The 22,661-nt window shown below is 37.8% G+C and overlaps 1 protein-coding gene across 2 annotated transcripts in view; it reads right to left on the bottom strand.

The window, feature by feature from the left end:
• Positions 1-14,490: 14,490 nt before the first annotated feature.
• The window catches only part of LOC118207955 (transmembrane protein 65-like), a 51,555-nt gene continuing 43,384 nt past the window's right edge, over positions 14,491-22,661 (bottom strand). For both annotated transcript variants that reach the window (XM_035382186.1, XM_035382181.1), the window contains exon 8: positions 14,491-20,203. In XM_035382186.1, the coding sequence (XP_035238077.1) occupies positions 20,078-20,203 (126 nt within the window). In that variant the 3' untranslated portion in view covers positions 14,491-20,077. The remainder of the gene's footprint in view (positions 20,204-22,661) is intronic.

The raw sequence follows: 22,661 nt of genomic DNA, 5'->3' as shown, positions 1-22,661 counted from the left end.
ATGTCACTCCAGAACTCTAAACAAGTACCTCCACTCCACCCTATCAAAAGCTTCCTCAGCATCCCGAGGCAATGGTTGGGTAGGAGTTGGGGATTTACTTGCGGCCATTTTATGGTGAGTAAACCCCTGAAACTGTCTGGGGCGTATCATTGCCATATGAAACCAGATGCTCCCGTTTGGCTATAACCTGTTCCAGCTTATTTGCTAGCACCGTGGCTAATGTCTTAATACCACAGTGGGTGATGGCTCCTGCACAATGAGCGGTTTTTATTTTTCCTGGGAAGTAAAATTATAGATGCTGTTTTAGAGGATGCAGAGAGTAAGCCTTTTAGGAAAACCTTGTTTTAATAAGCCCTTTAGTAAACCCTTGTTTTAATGTGCCAATAACAGAGGGTTTTGAAACGTTAAGTAAAATTCTTGCGGATCACCATCAAGGCCAGGTGATTATCCTCGGGTCAATCAGTGGATAGCTGTATTGATTTCATCCAGTAATTTCTCCCTCAGGACTTCTTTTTTCCTCAGCAATAATGGAGGGCATATGAATATTATTAAGAAATAGCTCCATCTTGTGTTTGATAATTTCATGAGCTGATTGGTGAAGCATTTCATAGAATTCCCTGTAAATATATCAGTTTTTTATTAATCACTTGTTTTTTGTTAATCGTCTTTTACAGAAATAATTTTGTTCCTGTTTTTTATGCTAAAAGTCTGTATGCCAAACGTTTAGTGGCTCTCATTCCATCCTCATAGAATTTAGCTTGGGTCCCAAACGTGTGTTCAACTTAATATATAAGAAGTTAAGTTGATATGTTTTTGGCTACTTTTAACGAAGCTTCGAGTTTCAATTGACTTTCAAGGGACCAAGCAGCAAAGCTGCTGGAACACTATTGTATTTGTAGGAGTTATTATTATATTGAAAATGTAAAATTTGAAAGGGGAATTCTCCTGCCCCGTGTGGGCTGGAGACATGAAACCGAAGTCAATCCATGCATCTCCTCACAATGAATAACTTTGCTGCTTTGATTGAAAAGGTGTGATTGGGAGATTTTAAATTAAAAAAAAAAAAAACTTGAAATACATCTCCTGTCACAAAATTTGAACAATTTGCAAGAAACTTGTTGCTCTCCAAAAGTTATTCTTATTTGGTTGTATCTCAAAACATATGGCCACAGTAAGCCAATGAACCTGCATATATGGATGGCTTTTTACAAAAAAGGTAATAAATCCCAAATGGTTTGAAATAACGTGTTGGAACTTGTCTGTTGATAGCTTCATCCTGAGGACAATCACAAAGAACTGGCCCAATTCAACATCAGGGTGGTCTTTTGGAGCTCAACAATTTTTAAAAATAAAAAAATAAAAACGGAAAATACATCACTTAGACCAATTTACAGGAAACTTGAATGATAGCATAGAAATTTCATTAAAAGTTGCATAAACAAAGTTGCTAGTAAAAATGTGCTTGCAGTAATCCAATGAATATGCAAGTAAGTGTGTCTTTTTATTGAATAAAAAGTGGTCTTGGTCAGGTGAATTAATCTCCATATATCCACTATAGCTTGATCTTTGATCAGAGGCTTCAAGGGTATTTCAGCTTTGTTCAGGTCTCTGCTTGTAGCTGGGGGCAAATTATCAATAATTTTGTCCTTTGTTAAAATCCTCACCCTTCGCTATAGGTATGTCTCCCAATGGAACGATATGAGCATTAATTTCATGGAACACAGTACCACCTAAATTAGGAGGTACTGTAATAAATGCCATAATGAAAACTAAATGTCATAATAAATTAATAAATTCCATAATAAATTAATAAATGCCATTTGATTGTTATTCAGGGTACTGATGGTAATGCGATATTTCCCATGGGCATCAACAATATTGCGTGAAATGATGAATTCAGATTTTTGTGGAAGAGGGTCACCATCCCTCTGTATTTCATATCTCATGTGCAAAATGAAATTTGGCCAGCTCATTTCACTTTTATTGCCTCTTGTTGGGAGAGATGGGTGTCTTGCAGGGATCGTATTTGGCATTTTTTGCTTTTAGTAGGCTGTTGTATCCCTCTAATGTTCCATGTCATAAGACGCACTGTACTAGCTCTGTACAAAATAGCAAAAGACAAAAACACACACAATTAAGATGTCAGCACATGAACATGACCCCTGTGTCCCCTCCCACCCCTGTGTCTCCTCCCCTCACTTGGTGAATGATTCCCTGTGAAGCCATCTACTGTAATGCTCAATACTGTGGACTCCCCGAGATACCGTCTAAATTTAGTACACTTTACTTTAAATGAGGAACTTGATTGCAGTTACTAATGTAAATGCATGGAGCCTAATAACTGGGCATGTAATACTGTATACCAAACTAGTGATCGGTGTGGCAGTATTGTACATTCCAGGTATAACCCTGCTCCTATGGTTCTATAGGCTATATCCCCATTCAATGCAATTGCCATCACACTTATTTTAATATAAGCACTTGTTATTGAAACACTTGGCTAGTACTCAGAAAAACAAAAAAGAAAAACAAACAGAACAAACGTGGCCTGTAACATTCGATCATCGAAAACACCCAAATGTATGTGCAGCCCCACCAATTCAAAAAAAGGTAAAACTGAGTAAATGCACAAAACAGCTGACACCAATAGACTGGATGTAAAGAAATGTGTAAGCTCATTCTCAATTAAATGATTACTGCACAACCAATGCATGTGACTACACTCAGTTTGAAAATGACCAACGTCCTTCTGTCACAGGCCTGTCATCTGATCTGATCGACTGGTCTGCGTTGACCATAGACCGTAAAAAGTGTACTTCGTTTTCTCTCAAGTTCTTAAATTAAAAAGCAATTGTGAAAGTAAGACATATGGGTTTATTTTCAAGGGACTGTGAGTATTAAATTAATGGGTAACTTCCCAACTAGTCCATACACAACTAAACTACATTGCTTGTATAGACTTGTAACACCCTTGCGCCAGTTCTTTAAACACTGCAGACTGCATCTTTTAAAAAGCACTGAATGGACCAGGGGATGAAGTCACTGAACAATAATGCTTTTTATAATTCATAAAGGCAATTAAGTTCCCACAGTACCCCAGTGGTGTGGCACAGGCCAGCCAAATCTAATCATTAATATGCCATTAATATGCCAGAGGAACTGCAATAAATGGTTGAGATCAGACATATGCTGCCCAAAAGAAGATTACTACGAAACTTTGTAAAATTCCAATAATACGCTTGAGTAAATTATGCATAATAATAAAACCCAGGCAGACAATGCGAGGTGTCATCCACCTGCAAATGGAAGGATGTTCTACCCAACTTAAATGCTTTTCCAAACGTTTTTACAAAATTGATTTGTTGGTCAAAGTGCTGCCTGTAATTTCACCAGGTGAACTCCTGCGGCTTCAAATCATGGGTGGGTGATTTTCTATGCTATTTCACATTAATCCATTAATTCGCTGCTTCAGCCTGTCTGTCAATTATTATTGTGTTTGTGATCATATTATTCACCATTCCAGAAATGTTTAAGTCTATTCATAGTCTTGACATACGGCCGCAATCAGTTGTGCATGAATGTTTTGCTTAATCTGAAAAGGATACCATCAATATGATTTAAATCAATTATTCACATCCTATGACTAGTGGAACATTATCCTTATCAAATGGATTGCATTATTTTAAAATGCCATCATGAGCTGGCTTCTCTGTTTAAAATAATGAAAGTACCTACAGTATATTTCATGTTTGTTGACTTCATCCTCACTTTATTGTCATACAGTACTGTGCAGAAGTCATACACAACTCTATTTTTTATTTAGTTTCCAGGGAAAACAAGTTCTTTATTTTTCAGCATCTGCAATGCAGCAAACATGTATTCAACTCAAAATGACACAAAAACATCCACAACTATGGACAATATCAAAGCTTTCAGCATTTAGTGTGTCCATTTTTGCCTTTATTACAGTTTCTGTTCCTTTTGGGAGAGTTTGTTTTGTAGAAATCTGCTGAAATATATTTCCATGCTTCTTGTAAACACCTCCAAAGTTCAGTCTTGGAAGCTGATTGCATTTTCCGCTTCTCTCGATCCAAGTAATCCTAAACACATTTAAATGGGGCGACATAGCTCAGGAGGTAAGACCGATTGTCTGGCAGTCGGAGGGTTGCCGGTTCAAACCCCGCCCTGGGCATGTCGAAGTGTCCTTGAGCAAGACACCTAACCCCTAACTCCTAACTGCTCTGGCGAATGAGAGGCATCAATTGTAAAGCGCTTTGGATAAAAGCGCTATATAAATGCAGTCCATTTACCATTTACCATAAATGATATTGAGGTCTGGACTGTGGGGTGGCCAGTCCATTGTTCTGAGAACATCAGCAGCTTGATCTGCTTAGAAGTGTGCTTGGGGGTTACTATCTTGCTTTGGAATAAATTTGCTCCCAATCAAATATTATCCAGATGGTATTGCATGAAATGTTAAGATGTGTTTGCTTTGTCAGCATTCCTGATGCTTTCAATCAAAAAGGAATCACAAACTCCATCTGTTGTTATACAGCCCCAAACTTGTGCTGATCCTCCACCGTGCATGACTGATGGTTTCAAGAAGATGCAGGGTAATCTGAACCTGTCAAGCCATCATCTCACAGCATTTGACAATGTTAATCCTGTCATTAATCTCAGAGATGGCCTTGAGTCAACTTGCAATTACTTTTCTATTGAATCACATAAATCTTTCTTGTATGACAATGACATTAATACTGATTAATGTTTCCTTTTTCCACCTGAATATACAAAGCCTACCCAAACATTTTGATGACCTTCTTTCTCTGTTTCCCTTGCAGTTCAAGATTGGGTTAACCTGAAACCTGATCAACCAGCCAGAAGGTTTTGTGTATAACATTCAAGAATAAAATAGTGTTCACTGTAGACTAACATGGTGTATCCCCTTGGTTGGGGTTACAATTAGGGTTACGATTACAATTAGGGTTAGGTTAAGAAAAATATTTGCCCCTTATGAGGGCACCTTGGAAAATAAATGTACAAATGTACAGTGTACTGGAGCCTCTAAATAGAAAGAATTTGGTCTCATTTGTGTTGAAGTTTTATGTGTGTTTGTTTGATCCTGGGAATATGGTGTTCAGTTTTATGATCCAGTGTTTTCCTACCCTACGTCTGTCCTCTGGTGTCCAGTTAGTATTTGTTCGGTAGTTCTAGTGCCTCAGGTCCATAGTGAACAAAATGAGGTGTGTGTCTGTACCTATGATTTATAATGTTATGTGTGTCATTATAATCCTGTTCTAATCATATGTATATATTACACTTTATGACATGCGCAGTTTTTTGGTGTTGACTGTAAGTGTTTAATTATGTAAGTTGTGTTTATAGTATTTTTCCTGACTGTAGTGGCCTGTTTCTGAAATACTGGGCCTTGTGTGTGTACTTTGTTCATCTCCTATAGTTTGATGCTTACCAGATGGTCCTTGAGGTTCTTGTTTTTTTTGTAGGCCAAGATGATCTTGTAGTCCAGGAGTAGGTCCATATTTTGTAGGACCCTATACAAGTTTTGTTCAATTTTTCTTATGATTTTTCTTATGTCCTGTTGTTTTGTAGTCAAGAAGGTCTTTTGAACCTATCTGAGGAAAGATTTGAAATACTCCCTTGGTTTTAATGCATTGAAGAGTGGTGATATTATAATTCCTCTGTGTAATGATGGTGGCTGTGGCAAACCCAATAGCAAAGAAAGGGAGCAGGAGACTTGGATTGGGTTTCAAAAATCCAAGAGACTTTACTGAGTAAAATCAGGACAACTTTGGGAGCTCAAAACAAAAACGAAATATTCGAGGCAACGTATTACGCTCAGAGGGCACTAGAGCAGAGGCCAGCAGAGAGCAGCAAGCATGAAGGCTCGAGACTGAGTGAGGAGCAAAGAAACTAAGGCAGAATAAATGTTACCACTAATTAGCTCTGAATTGAAAACAGGTGAACGCATAATCACGTAATCAGTCCTTGATGATTATGTCGCCCTCTGACAGCCAGCAGGAAGGGGGTGCAGCTTGAATCTTCACACACTGTACTCACATCCATCTACTTTGTACAAAGCAAATTGTTTAAAAGTAAAAATAAAGAAAGACAGAAAGAAAGAAAGAAAGAAAGAAAGAAAGAATTCACATCTAGATAAATATAATATTTAGACACACAAAAAATAAAATCAATATATGACTATAATTTATATTTATCATTTATCTGGCACAATTTCATATTTACATAGACGCGTAAAAGCATTTATACACATATATTCATCAACACCCTTGGAAGAAATACTCTCCCGCATGCCAATCCCTCTAAGAAAAAAGCATAATTCTCCTTTTATAGATAGATATTGATAAATACTCTGTCTTTTCATATACCTTGCATAAGTGACTCCAACCCCATTTTAGCCTTAATTTTCATAAACTCAAATCTTCCCTTGGGTTGGCCGGTAATCCCCCGGGTAAGTACACCTGGGAAGTAACGTCTTTTTCACCTAGTATTTAATTTAGCTTTTAAGGGTGCGATTCTTTCCATGCGTCCTCCTCATCAAACAAGAAGTTCACCTTTACCTAATATTCACTGATAGGATTAAAGGTCTCCCAAACCCAGGTAAGTATTTATAATCATGTCTTTCTAATCTCTATCTCTCATTTAATCCCTCAGGAAAGAGAGCTCCTGGTTTCCGGATCCGCGCTTGTTCTGGAACTTTCCGTTCCCTGGTCATCCAAAGCACATTAGCCTCCAGACCAGTAACCTTAAATATTTCATAAAAAGAGTTTGAAATGTCTCATGAAATATGTCAGCTTTGCCTTCGATTTATTGCAATGTAAATGCTGTTTCAATTGATTTTTAATTGCATTTTCTGTTTCCCCATATGACATATTTGACATTGCATAAATTACATTATTAGTTGTGCTGTGAATATTTTGTTTGATCCTTCCCATCTTATTATACTTATTTTTTATGTATGTATGAAATTTTTTTTTACCAGATCCCAGTTTGGGAGAATAGTTTTTAATTATACCTTGATTTGCCTCCAAAAAAATATGTGATTAATGGTATCAAATCTATTTCTTCCCCCATCCATACACTAAATGTTGAAAATAGGACCAATTACATTAGGGTTAAAGTGAGGAGTAAGGATGCAGATGGGATTAGGATTCTAATTATAGTTGGGTTGGGATTAGGTTAGGAAAACATCTTTGTTTCCCAGGTTATATCTTATGAAGGCCCAGGCCATTCAGTTGACTGGAGCTTTTGAGAAGGAAGAATTTGGTTCCTCTTGTGTTTATGTTTTATGTGTGTTTGTTATGTCCTACTGGGAATATTGTGTTTAATTTTATGATCCAGTGTTTTTCTACCCTACATCTGTCTTCTGGAGTGCCTAAAGTCCATTGTTGAAGGAAGTGAGCCACTAGGTGTATGTCTGTGTCCCTATGATTTTTAATGTTATGTATGTGTTGTGCTAATCTAGTCCTAATCTTTTACCTGTTTCTTCCACATATTTTATGTCACTGTGTCTACACTTTATGGCATATGTGCTGTTTCCTGTGTGGCCTGTAAGTGTTTGTTTAATTACAGTATGCGAGTTGTGTTTGTAGTGTTATTCTTGACTGTTTTGGCCTGTTTACCTCAATTGCCTTAATACCCAACGGAATGTTAATGTTGGTATAGAGACTTGCAATATCAATCGTAAATAGGGAAGCTTTTAAAGGGATCACTATTTATTTTAGTTTATTTCACAAAATTAAAACACATGTATCAAAAGACTTGCATATGAAGAAATTGTCATGGATAACACGAAAAAGTCCTGGACTTATTTCCATTGTGGTCCTTGATGTTCCATCAGCCATAGCAAGATAATATCAGGCTTCAAAAGAACAATGCAACATACAAAGATTCTTACCACAGTCTAAAATACATAATCATACTAAAGCTACTATTTACATCGCATACAATTTATGCCCGTTTTAATGCACATTGCTATATAAACAAAATGAGCCTAATACAAATAGTAAGCCAGCAACTTATATGGGGATATTTTCTAACAGCTTATCTTTGATCATTGTTTTGAAGGTGAAGGGGTTACACTATTGGTTGTGTCTTTAATAAAACAGTCATGTTTTTGAGATCACAAATTTATGTAAAAATTTATAGGACTCATTCCCACTGTCAGAAACTACTGGCCTTGCTGTTGGGACCTCAAGTTTTATGGTTGCAATCAGCATTAGACATACTGTTGCAATTAGGGCTAGGGTTATGATTGTAATTAGGGTAGGGTTAGGGTTAGAATTACAATTAAGGTTAAGGTTATAATTAGGGTCAGGGATAGGATTGTTATCATTTGTTATTGTCAAGATAAGCCTTAAACTTTTAATTGCACAGGCCTATTAGATGGCACCTATATAAAGAGGGAGGAGGAGGGGAAACAAAGGATTATAGGCCCAAAAACTCTGACCAGGGTTCATCAAGCTTCATATTAGATTGGGGTAAGAGAATGATGACTTGGGTTAGGAGCTAGGGCAAGGATAAGGGTAGAAAGTCAAGGTTAGGACCAAGAGAGGAAGTAGAGGTTAGGGTTAGGGTCAGCTCACTGTGCACACATATGAATGGGTCATCTCTGCCCCTGCTCTGAGTCTCTGAGACGCTAAAGTTTTTTTTTTTTTTTTTTAAAGGCGGTAGGATGCAAGTTTGAAAATGTCTCTCCCTTGTGTTGAAATAGTAGATTAGTTCTAGTCGAATAAATATCCCAGGGATATCTGGGTCAATAATATCCAATTAAATATTTACATAATTTATCAGAAAAAAAAGATAAATAAATCACAACATATGAAAATCTTCAATAAAAGACATATTTACAGTCCCAAATTTGTAGTTGGAAACCAAAGCAAGAGTATAGGTGTTAAGTGCTGTAGAATGTACTAAAGTTGTAGCATACCTCTCCAAATATCCAATTCCTAAACTCACATATAAAAAGTAAAAGACCAATTTTATTTAGCCTATGAAAGTGACAATAAAAAGAAACGAAAATGTATTAGCTTATATGTTCATTTATTATTATATGCCACGCAATTCATTACTCTTGCTTGGTTTCCAAAGTCAGATACCATAAATAATTCTATTTTGTCACCATCAGAGAGCAGCAGTACTCTCCCATTTTTTGATTAAAGACCCCAGGCACCGCAGCCCTCAAACATTCAATTCATCTTCACTGTTAAAGCCACTTTTCAGACAGCTATCCCATTTGCGTCACCACAGTAACCTAAGCTGATAAAGTAATTGCCACTAATTAAGCATAGGCAATGACTGACAGCAAGGTTTACAAGCGACATGTGTTCAGTTTGATTACTTAATATCATGGACGTGCTACAGTATTTTAAAATGTTGTACAGGTGCATGTTAGGTTTTGTCAGAAGCAGTGGGAAATGTCCAAATTGAGAATAAGAGCAGTTATATAACATTTAATAATAATTTCCTTGTTAGAGTTTATAGGTTGATCCAGTGATTTAGCTACAGTGCCACTAGGCGGTATAATTAATCCAATTTTGTGGAAACACTTTATTTATAAGAACAAAACAGTTTTTGAAATAGATAAAACTATTAAAATGATCTTATTAAGAAGATCGTAAAAAATTATCTTGTGCTCTTCAAAACCATTTATAGACACTGTAGTTGCAGTTTTGAAGCAAATGGAGTAGATGGCTAGCTAGATGGGGTAATTGTATCACTTCACACAATTATTTCAAAGTAACTGAAAATACCATAGTTAAGCTTTTATGTTTGGAACATGTCTTTTCAATGTTTATTTGATTTAAATGCACCTAGAACTAACACTGTAGTCAGAATATTGACACTAACATAAAATGTCAGATGTCATATGATAAATACTATACGGGGACAAATATAACATCATCATGAAATTATTGTAGTGATATTAAATACACAATTCGCCACTCAATAATAATAGTTAGTGTTAATAATTGCAGCCTTATTGTGCAATTCATTAAAACATTTTTGGCATATTGGCCAAATTCAGTAGGTCCGGCTGAAAAGCTGTAGGTGGAGTAGTCTACAATAAATCGATGTGGAATAAGAAGAAATAGTCAGGACAGTAAGCAAACAGTAAGAAAACTTAATTATACATGATGGATCTGAGGTTGTTATACACCCAGTCTGTGTAGATGCATGCTGGACAGTTGAGGAGGGCCCAGGTGGTGTTCTGTATTGTATAAGGAACATGGCTGGGTGCTGTCTTCACCCAAACACGACACTGAGAGAACTCACAGGTTGTACTTTTCCCACAGCTTCTCTCCTGCAAAAAATCGTGTGTGACAGGGTCTTGAGCAATCTGGTCAGTTACCATTGTTGTGCTCTATTATACTTCCAGTAGCTGGAGATTTAGAGCTAATTTTGGTGTGTTATGAAACAGCTTTGATCAGAGAGAATATCTTGCACACTAGTAATTAGGGAGACATATGAGTAAACACAATGAAAACAGAAGTACAACATACACAATTAAAACACTCAGGCATGCATTTATGTGCAATGTTTTACTGGGAATTTTTTTATAATCAAGTAGCTGCAAATAGCAATGAATGGGACACACGCACAAAACATAAAACATCTTGTAATTAGTGAGCTCAGAAGTCCAGAAAATAATAATACCAATACATATTTTCCTTAATATGCCTGTCACAAGGCAAAAACATGGTTGGACCCAAATGTAGAGTGAGACTAGAGAGGCCAGGAAAAAGTCAACTTGAGAGTCTTTACTTGAGATTCTCAGCAAAAATAAAACAACAACCAGGAGATTACAGGAGGGTGAACTCAAGAACAAGATATGAAAAGAAAAACAAAGTCAAAGTTCCAGCAGGGAATCATTAGGAAGTTCAAACTTAAATTCTACACACAACAGGTGAGTGAAATAACCAACACGAACAGACACGTGCAAAAGTAACAAAAAAACAAGTACGATAATAACATGACACGAACAGACAGGCAAAAAAGAGCTACTAGGAATGGGTAGCAGGTGCCCTCTGATGTACTCTTAAGGGCACCGTGACAATACCATTACCCAGTGAAATATTTACATTACTTACAATCCAAGTGTAACCACTTGAGTAATATGATAAACTGTAACAGACCTGGCTAATAAGATTCCTAGACTGGTGAGTAGATACGCAACCATTACTCACTGCAATTTAACAATGCCAACCAAGAATGCTAATATATTCAAATTATAAATATATTCAGGTAACTATAAAAAATGGAAACACTACAAAACAACAAAACAAATACCATAAAAAGCTCAATGAGTAGCATAGGTAGGAATGCTAGCAGGCGGAGATGGGAGGTTGTGCCAAGATACAGTCTGAAGGAGTGGATCTGCATCAGATTCTGCTTTCTGTGATTCTGCTTTCCTGGCCGCTGCTGGAAGTTCAGTATTGGGGGGGCACAATACAGACAGACTTTGTGACTCAGAATAGCCACCAAAAAAAGGGAGAGTCATGTAATATTTGAAGATCGTTTGGAGGTATGGTGAAGCCATTCCATTTACTGCCCTGTAGGTTCGTACCAAGGTTTTAATGACCAATACAACCTGTAACAGGTAGCAGGTGAAGTGAGTGGAGGCATGATACAACATGAGAACGCTTGTGAAGGTTGTAGGCAAGTTGTGCGTCTGGCTGTGAATTAACTGCAGCAGTTTACTGACACAGGCAGGGAGGCCAGCTAGGAGGGAATTGAATACAGACTTGAGAGCCCCTGAGCATTACAAAGCTTATGTTATTCTTCCTATTTCATTTCAGTTCAGTATGAAAGTCATTTAGGTAACGGTATTTACAGTAAGTACCTTTCCTCGGGGAGACGCTACCTAGCAGAGCAGCATTCCACCTTCAGTGAGATTTCAACCTACAACATTTCAAATACAGTAGAATACAAGGGCAGTCCTCTCCAGGACCCGGACTAGCTATTCATGGGCTACAATATCTACTACTCAACCATTAATTATGTATTTATTATATTGTTTAACATCTCCAGTGAAGTACTAGGCGGTGCATAAGATGCATACACTGTCTAGTGACTAGTGATAGGGGAACAAAAACGGTACATAACGCTAGGAAGCCAAAACATACAGTGCCTTCTATGATGTTTGGGAGATATTTGTTCTTGATTTGGCTCTGAACCCCACAATTTTAAATTTGTAATCAAACAATTCACATTTGGTTAGAGTTGAATATTCTCAGCTTTTATTAAAGGACATTTAGTACATTTTGGTTTCACCATGTATAAATTACAGCACCCTTTATTCATAACCTCCTGGTTTCAGGGAACCAGAATTTTTGGGACAAATGGCTTCACAGGTGTTTCCAATTAGTGAGGTGTGTCAACTGCTTCCTCAATGCAGATGTGAGAGCTTTCAATATCTAGTCTTGATTCTAGGCTTTTGATTGCCTCTGGAGTCTGTTATTGGTGTTTCTCAACAGAATTGTGCCAGTAAGAGTCAAATAAGCCTTCGTGAGGCTGAGAAATAATAATAAAAAAACAGTGACGTGCTGTAGGCCAAATGTTAGGTGTACTGAAATCAACAGTTTGCAACATCATTAAAAAGAAAGAGAGCACCAGTGAGCTCAGCAACCACAAAGAGCCTTGCAGGCCAAGGAAGACCTCTGATGACCCAAGAATCCTCACCGTAATGAAGTGAAACCCCCAAACACCTGTCCGACAGATCAGAAACACTCTTCAGAATGCAGGTGTGGATGTGTCAGTGACTCTTGTCCGCAGGGGACTGCACAAAGAGAACTACAGAGGCTACACTGCGAAATACAAACCACTAGATGCAAAAACAGGACAGCCAGGTTACAGGTGGCTAAGAAGTACCTAAAAGAGCCTGCAGAGTTGTGGAAAAAGGTAATGTGGACAGATGGGACCAAGATTCACTTGCATCAGAGTGATGGCACGTTCAAATTGTGGAGGCCAAAGGGAACTGCCAAAGATCCAAAGCACCTCCCTCATCTGTGAAACGTGGTGCGGGGTGATATGGTTTGGGCATGTAAGGCTGCCACAGGTACTGGCTCACTTGTCATCATTGATGATGTAACTGCTGATAGCAGCAGCAGAATGAATTCAGAATTCTGAAACATCTGCCCAAGTTCAAGAAAATGCCTCCAAACTCATTGGATGGCGCTTCATTTTGCAGACAAGTGAATGGATTGTCGTGAATACATAAATAAAAAATATTGTACAATTAAGATGTCTTACGAAAAAAAAAATATGGTCCAGGGATGGTTGTGGCCCAACACGACTGCATAGAGCATTTATACCAGCAGCCAGCTGTCAATCTGCAATACATTTTCAGGGAAAACTTGTAACCATGGATTAACAATCATGAAACTAAGCAAACACATACACTGAAATTAAACCGGTAAACATTAGCAATAAAAAACAACCAAAATATAAATATTTATACAACCAAATGTTTCAGTTCTAGAGGCCCACAACCTTCACCAGTCTGTTATTGACCCTAATAACAAATATAAAAAACTACTTCAACCAAATGAGGAGGCCACCTAATGATTTAAGTGTAAGTGTACATTTTTCCCAACCTTGTAATGGCATAGCACAGAGCATTTTAACCACACATTTTTTAAAGAACCAATTTTATTGTTTTTGCATTGTAGTGTCTTATTTCACGAGACAAAATCAATGAAAAAGCTGCTGGACCATTTGCCTTTCATAACAAAGGGTGGCATACAGTATTCAAGTCTTAGCAACCAGACATCAACACTCTTGACTCATGTCAATGATTAGGATTGAAAAGCTAAATGAGTGCTCATAACTCATGGAATTGTTTATTGTTCTTCCAACAGTTGCTATATCATTTAAACTGCTCTGCTCTCCAGCATGTGCCTGGGATGTATTGAGTCTACTGTGATCAAGATACACTCCTTCTTACACAAATCCCACAGGCTCATGTGACTTTGGTACTGTATATGGGGCTAATATGAGCAAAATTAGATTATTTTAAGAAATTTGGAGAACAGAACCATGTCTTTGAGTAACAACTCAAGTTCTCTGAAAGTGCAAATGACATCTAAAATTATCAGTGGAAAGTTGGGGGGGGGGGGGGGGGGGGGGTACATAGAAAAGACTTAAAATATATGCATTACATGACCTCAGCAGAAATGTTAATGGATTTGGGTGTATTACAAAGAGAAAAGGGGAAGGGTTTCATCAATCTCCTTCTTCCTGCTAAAAATGCATCCCACACACAAAAAGTAATTACTGGTGTTTAATCAGTCACATAGCAAAGACAAGTCAAGAAGAACTCCAATGAAGAAGAACTCCCAACTCATTTTTGCCCATCCAACAGGATTCCCCATGGACCACAAGTGTAGAAGGGCCACAATGATGAGAACGATTTAATGTGAGGGAGACTGACCATGGGGCTGTGAACCACAGTTTTTTGATGCGGTTTACTTTAAATAAATATATATTTTTAAACTGTAAAAATAACAACATTCGTTTTTACTCACACATTTCCCCCATAAACCTGGAGTGGGCCACCTCTAAATGCAGGCTTGTAGTAGCCCTGCAACATTCTGTGTTGACTCAGGAGGCTGCAAATTCATGATGGCAGCCAACCGTCTTTTCACTGAGATTGCAAGCGCAGGAGTGTCCAGAGGAGACACTAATGTGAAGCTAACAGCCTCCCAAACAACCTGTAGTCCTGATGGTCGGCCAATTATAAGCCCCTTGAGGGGCTCTCAGCCAATCAGAACTTCTGTGGTTCTGGCCCATGGGCTCTGCTCCTGCACTAAAAGTAACTGCCTCAGCTAGATACAACACTCAAACAGCCTTACACACAGTCTGACTGATATTTAAGCTGTCAGCCTCAGATTCATGACTTCCTTTCTGCACAAAGTTTCTTTTACACAAAGTATCAGGCCACCAATACTTAAAAAATAAACTTTAGGTAGAGAAGAATTCAGTTAATGTATGTGCATTTATTTAATAACAAATTACAAACTTTTTTTTCAATTTGTATCTACAATAACACAAACATGAGTTTCACATAAAAGTAATCTTATATGACTTTCCTAGAAATTGCCTCCTTTGGCTTAATTACAATTAAATTAAAAATTGGAAGTCTATCCAATCATTTTGCAAAGTTAGGGTGGAGGGATGGGAGGGATGTGGAGGAGTAATTAAAGTGAAATCTTATTTACCTTTTTTAAAAAAAAACCCAGGTAGCCTAATTTCTTTAGCCTGTAGTGCAAGTAAAATAGACACTATAAGTGCTAGAAATATGGCAAAGAAGAACAAGTGAGGCACTACCAAGATATTTGTCTACTGCCTTATGATCTTCCCAATCTTCTCCTGTTAACATTATTGCCCATCAGCTGGACCCTTCTGAGTGTGTACTGAACACTGCACCTGGAAATCTTAAGCTTCTTTGCATGTTCTTGTGGGGAATAACCGTGCCACAATATGTTTACTTGGCCCTGCACATGTAAGCCTAACACCTTCTTCTTTGCCATATTTCTCTCAGCTTTAGTGCCTATTTTACTTACACTACAAGCCAATGTTATTAGGCTACCTGTGGTTTTAAAAAAACTTAAGGTATATAATATTTCACTCAATTTAACTACCCCTCCACCTCCCACTTTGTAAAATGATTGCATAGACTTCCATAATTTTTAAAATAGTAATTTAAGCCAAATGAGCTTATTTTGAGGAAAGTCATGTCTAAGATTATTTTTAAGTAAAACAAATCTTTTTCTGTAATTGAACCTGTAGGTAGAAATTAGGGGACACAATTGTGGATTGGTTTGCTATTCAACAAATGCACATATATTAACTGAATTCTTCTCTACCAAAGCTTTTTTTTAAAACCGCAGGTGGCCTAATACTTTTGGCCAGTACTGTACATCCAAATAAAAATCCATATCAGGCCTCAAAGAACTGTGTAGACAAAATTACTTTTCAAGGGAAATACGAAAAGACAACAGTGAAAAGCAACCATTGGGTAGTAAAACAGATGCCAACAATACAATTTGTATTATGACAATGGTGAGTCGTGACTGGGTTATTGAGTATATATTACGTATATTGGTTTAATTTAAAAAAATATACAGAGAATATACATAAATTATAACATGTTGATGCATTTTCAGATGAATGAATGGTGCATAATCTGCAGAAATCTAAAGCAGTTCACCATTATCTGGTCTGTAACCAGCATCGGTTTGGTTTTGTCATTGGAATCTTTAATTATCACAGGTTAAGTCAACCAAGGTTAGACTACCAAGTCTTGCAGGTGAGCTGCATTTTCAGCAGGCTGCAATTACTACCTACAAGTTCACGGAAAATAGCAAATACAATGTTCAGAATAATACAAAACAAAATTATACATCAAGTCAAATACTCCATTTTACACTGTATTCTGAAATCATTACTTACAGCTATGGAAAAATGCGTATGTTTTCATTTTTGGTGCCCTAATAAGTGTATTTTTTAAAAATTATTTGGAATGTCATGGGCCAGATACAGCAGGCTTGCAGGCTGTAGGCTGCCCCCTGCTGGTCAGAAGGCTTTTTACACACAAACATCTAGTTGGGCTGAAGCCAGAACACAACATGCAGTATCTCAATGGCTGCTGTATATGACTTGCATACTAACTAAAACCAACAGACAAAACAGAAATGTGCTTGTGGGCACTTTGATCAAAAAAATACTTAGGTAAGTAACAGAAATCCGATCTTAAAAGCATGCTTGTGTAGAACTTAATTAACAGCAAAATAATCAATATTTAATTTAACATTTCAATGGTTGAACAAAACATTTTGAATTTTCTGACAGGACAATTAGTTACCAGCCAGCAACAGCTTGCCATATAAAATACATACTCAACTATGAAGATGAGATGTTTTATTCAGCAAGATTCAATATCATGTCAGAAACAGGCTTGGAGGATATAAATCTTGGAGGTTTAAAACATATTTTAAGCCTGACATATTCCAAACATATAAACTGATATGCATAAATAAGGCAAGCAATATCCACTCCAGAGAGAGAGCAAAAGCAAATGATATGGTGAAGCTACAATTACAGAAAATGGTCAAATGAAAGTGCAGTTTTACATTTTCACCACACATCCTTATAAGCATACAGTAAATGCACAATGTTTGTTCCTTCATGAAAATGCAACTATTTGTCAGAATACAACATATTTATGAAGCATTGAAAAAAACAAAAGATTATTGCGAAGGCCTTGGGGAAAAGGTTTCATCTACTGTGCTTTACTGAAAGTAAAAATCTTTTTTAAAATCTTATAATACCATCCTTAAAAATATAAATACCAAATCATTACATTAAGAGCATGCCTTTAAAATCAGTTCTGTTCCCATAAAGATTTGCAGTGGAGGTTTTAGACTCAGACTGTCACTTACAGTAGTCTATTCCGATGAGTTTCCAGAAAACTATTAAAGCTGAGCAGACATTTAATTCAGTGCAACAAGTATTCGGCATTAACCATGCATACTAAAAGTGTGCTAAATGTTTTCAGGGATAACTGCACCACAATGTAAACAGAACAAATCATTACTACGTTTTTTTTTCTACTACAAAATGTGCTTAATTTCGGCAGATAAATTGTCCTTTGGGTATGCACAATCACCACGACCGTACAACCAGAGTTATAAATAAACAAATCACCAGCATGCCACATACTCTCACCTTCAGTTTGGTATCATTACAAAAGCAGCCCCAGATCATTGCCTTTTTACGTTCCTGACATAAAAAAACACTGCAGCACTAAAAACAGCCTTAGAGTCAAGCTCATCACAGAGAGATTGTATACTGCGTGCTTCTATTTACGCAAACCTTACACAAACTTCATTCAAGTGCTGAAAGCCCCCCTCACCCACCCAAATAACATCTACACCAGTGGTTCCCAAATTTCTTGGGTCAGGCCCCCCTGTGGTAACGGTACTATGGTGCCGGGTAAGTGCCAGAGATAAGACTACTGAGAGACTGGCAGCACGCACTGTATATCCTAATCGAAGCTGGCAACCAATCTAGCAGCTGATAAGCTGGAGGTGGTAAATGAGAAGCCGGCTATCGATTCGCTGAGGTTGGTAACCCAGTAGATAATAAGACAGTATTTAAGTCCCCGCCTACACACATCCAGCACTGTGCCTTTTTCCTTCAACCCTCCCTGCACCCCCGTTGTTGTCTCTCTGTGCCCTCCCAGGGGGGTCACGCTCCCCATTTTGGGAACCACTACCCGACAGAGACTTTCTGCAATAGCCTTGATTCAATCACCACTTTTCCTTACTTTTTCCCAATGTGAAAAGCATTATTCTCCCTCGTTCATTTTGGTGACAGCTAAACTCATCAAGCTCTGTGTCTGAAGTACACTTCCATCAGTCAAAGATAGGGTAAGTGGCTGATTGAATTCAGTCCTATAAATGGAACCACAGACAGTAGCATAGACAAGGATCCAGATAAGAACAGACATGTTTGTGGCTGTGTGCTGTACAAATAACGAAAAAGAATAACAAAACATTCTCTTCATAATGTCACAAACTATTCTTTTTGCTTAAATTGGCCTTCAGTTAACCTCTAAGGTTAAAAAAGGAATATAGTACATTTTTTATAATAACTTCAAAAACAAAAGAAAGACTGGTTAAAAAAGCAATACAAACCTCAAGAAATGCCTTTCCTACTTTATGCTTCAAGAATATTAACTCTCACAAGATTATATTCCTGTTAACCGCTATGCCTACAATGACATCACAATACTATGACACAACGGAAGTACTTCTGGCTACAACGTGTGTATGATTGCTTAATAAACTTGTACTGCATCCTGTAACACTGCAGTATAGTGCACAATTAGGCAGAGTCAGCCTGTTAATGTATAATAGTTGGATAATGACGTGATGATGTAATGAAAAACACAACCGGGATGCCAATCCTCCCCCTCCAGACTGAAATGAAATGTTTGTGTTAACTGAGTATACACATTTCCTGAAGCACTTCTGAAATGTTTTTTTCACAAAGCTATAGGTGCCTATATGAAAGGATTATACTATGATGAGAGGCATTTATGGGACTTCAGATCTCATTCACCGTTGGTTTATGGTAGGAGTTAAACCAGCGTGGCCAAACAATTACAAAAATGAAGGAGCATGTTAAGACTTCATGTTTTAACAATTAATAAATACACCTGGTCACCCCTGCATTAAGGCACAATGACACTGGAATTCAGACAATATAGTGTGACAATAACGTGCGTACAGCCAGCTGATCTATCTTTGCCTTTAGGTTGTTCCAGGACCTGAGTCCACGCCGCCCTCTGGTGGCTTGGGGTCAAGACTGCAGTCCACTGTGGTTTTCAGTCAAATCTGGTTAGACAGAAAAGACAGAACGGCCACCCAGAAAAAAACTAATCAAAAGCAATGTACATACACCATGCGCCCAAGGGGGAAAAATAAAAAGGAGATGTGTACTGAGATGATAAGTTGGTGATAAAGTAGGGAAAATTATAAACTCCTACCAGCCACAGTATCAACTCAAGCTTTGTAATTCAGTCGCAGAAACATGATTCAACAGAACTCTGGTCCCTGCATTTTGTCAAAGATCCGGAGGATTTCAGAAGTTTACCTAAGCTAGGAGTACATGACGTCACCAGTTAAAGCGTACAAGAGCCAGGCAAAAACTTAAAGAAGCAGTTAGAGTGATTGACAGGTACAATAAAACCAAAGTAACGCATGTTTTTCTTTGTTTTTTTTTTGGTACTGCTTAAATGTTGCAGTTATTATTACTTAAGAAATATAAGACACTGGTATAATCAGGGAGTCATGCTTTTAGTGTTAGTCATTTATACCAGTTTACCTAGGTCTGTTGTGACAGAGACAAGTTACATTGCGACAGTTGGACAGTTTGTTGTACAGTGGTCCATAAGTCCTTTCAGTTTCCTTAGAACGGAAGTCCGGGTGTAAATACTCGGGGTGCAGGGGGAGGAGGGGGGGGGGGGGGGGGTTCAGTTGCTGCTGGAGACTGTGGACAGCTCACTTCCTTCTGCTTGCTTCTTCTCATCTTCGTCCTTGAAGAAGAGCAACGGGAACATTCCCAGAATGCATCCGATGCCAACCCCGATGGCTTTTCCCTGAGGGATACAGAAAGGCGTCAAGGGCCACTACCTGGAGGAGCTTGGAAACGTCTCTAATGCATTAAATCCATAGCCTGCAAGCAAGCTCCTCCCCTGCTGTCAGCACTAGGTCTCCTATAGTGTCTTACAGCCTCAAAACACCAATACAGGTCAGCTAAGCTGGGAAGGTCTCCCAGTAATATGTGTAGAACTGTACATAAACGATAGAAAAAATGGTAAGGGGACTTGTCTATGGGGTTCCTTTTATATTTCAGGTTTTTTTTTATTTGTGAGATAACAGATCTGCACTACGCCATCAGCTGCCTGTGTCTCCTTATACCTACAGCCAATCATATTAGCCTGACTGTCTCTCTTAATGCATACAGTTCATCTGCTTATGCTATGGATGTCAGTCTATTCTGAGGTTTACAGTATTGTACATAAGGTTTTATTGCCTTCTTGTAAATCCTTATGAATGCCTGTCTGCCTATCTGTAAATTACAATCTCTGTCTGTATGTAAATCCTAATGCTTGCCTGTCTGTTTACTTGTATATTCTGATGGTTGTAGATAATTCAGTTGTGTTGTTTTGTCTATACGATTGTGTCAGAACTATAGTCGGACAACGATTAACTATTGTGGTCAGACAGTTGCTCCCAGGCAGATTCATGTTAAGATGAAGCTTGATTTGTTACAGATGAAAACAAATCACATCCATTTAGTATTTATCTCTCTGGGAGTTCTGCTGGTATTATTACAGTACAGGTTTTCTTCCCCCATGAATGTACATTCACAGTACCTAAGCAACCATCAGTGCCCCCAGCAAACACATGACAAATAAGTATAAATGAGGAACCAGGAAAAAATCAATACTTGGGAGAGCAATTGGATTATGGAGCACTGAACATGCACGACTCATAAGGAAATGATATCCCTCACTATAATGGCTTAAGGAACACTGTACTGCGCAATTGTATTAGGGGAATGAATAAGAACAAAGGTGCAGCATCAGGAAATGCAGACTGCTTTATGAATACAGACAACATGTATTTTACATTAAAAGGGTAAACTGATATCAACATCCACTTTGTAATATTCATCCAGATTCAGGAATATGTCTTTCTGAAACAATCAATGTGCCTGGAGGAAACTGTTCTCCTTTTGTTATTTCATTCATAATTGGTATTATATGTACAAATATACTTTCCTGACAGTGAAATGGTACAGTATGAGTTTTTACACACGGGAAGTTACTGAAGAATTTCTGACAAAGGTTAATATCTTGCAATAATATCTTGTAATAATTCTAAATATAACCGAAGCAGAAGGGAAATAATCTGTGGTGGACATTTCTTCCCCAAGAACAACCCAATTAATGGTCAGAAAAAGCCATGAAAAGGTCAGGGGATCTTCCAATTTCCTGTTAAATTGTTCTTAATGATGGAGTGGTTTGTCAATTGGATTCATATCAGAAATTGATTACATTAGTCTTTTGTCTTATCACACCAATCTTGTCGCATTTCATTAATGTCTTAGGGGACAACAGTCTGAACAGCCAAAAGGCAAGCAGGTGTTATCGCAGTTTGTATAGATAGATAGACGGAGAGACAGGCCACAGGGGCCAATTAATTTTCAGCAAGCCTACCTGATTTTATTCTGGCTAGCTAGCTCATTTACAGCTTGGCTTTTCTCAATAACCTTATCACAGTACAAGAGGGAAAAGGTTATTGAGAAAAACCAAGCTGTAAATAAGATAGCTAGCCAGAATAAAATCTGGTAGTCTTGGTGTATAGTACCCTCTGAGCAGCATCAGCCACCTGCGAGCCAAAGTTAGTAACCAGTCACCCATAACATTCTCATACATACTCAAACACAAACCAAACGCTTCATGCAACATAGAGCAATGAGGACGAGAGAGAATATGTTGAAATTGAGGAAAGCTGAGCTGTAGCTCCATTCATTTGCCTTGGACAGATCTGAGTTGTTAGGCTTATTAAAATTATTGCCATTAAACGAGCACTTACACTACTGACGACAGACAGGACAAATCCCAGTTTGACCATCAAGGTGTAATAAACATGAATGTTGTCTACAAACCATCGCACAACAGATCAATTTATTGTATAATTCCAAACAGAAGACAAACGAAAAACAAAAAGCTTTTCTCAAAGAGTCATGAATTGCAGCCAGAAATCACTGTATTTTAAGCTTTCTGAGCAAACTGTCTCTGACCTATATTTGACTAAGACATGTCTAAGACTATACAGAGTTTGATGGGAACATCCCTACTTCAAGGAGACAGCAAAGAGCACTCACAGATCAACTAATTTATTTTTTATTTATTGTTTTAATTGGCTACGCTGTGGTGCCATTTTCAATTATAGTCAGCCCTGACACATTGCAGACTCTGTATCAGACCATGAAGTTCATCAACACACTAGAACAGCGCCTTTGCAGGGTGACACAATAACAAAATA

The sequence above is a fragment of the Anguilla anguilla genome, chromosome 1, assembly GCF_013347855.1.
Source record: "Anguilla anguilla isolate fAngAng1 chromosome 1, fAngAng1.pri, whole genome shotgun sequence".
Lineage (NCBI taxonomy): Eukaryota > Metazoa > Chordata > Actinopteri > Anguilliformes > Anguillidae > Anguilla > Anguilla anguilla.
This window is presented reverse-complemented; position numbering and strand designations above follow the sequence as displayed.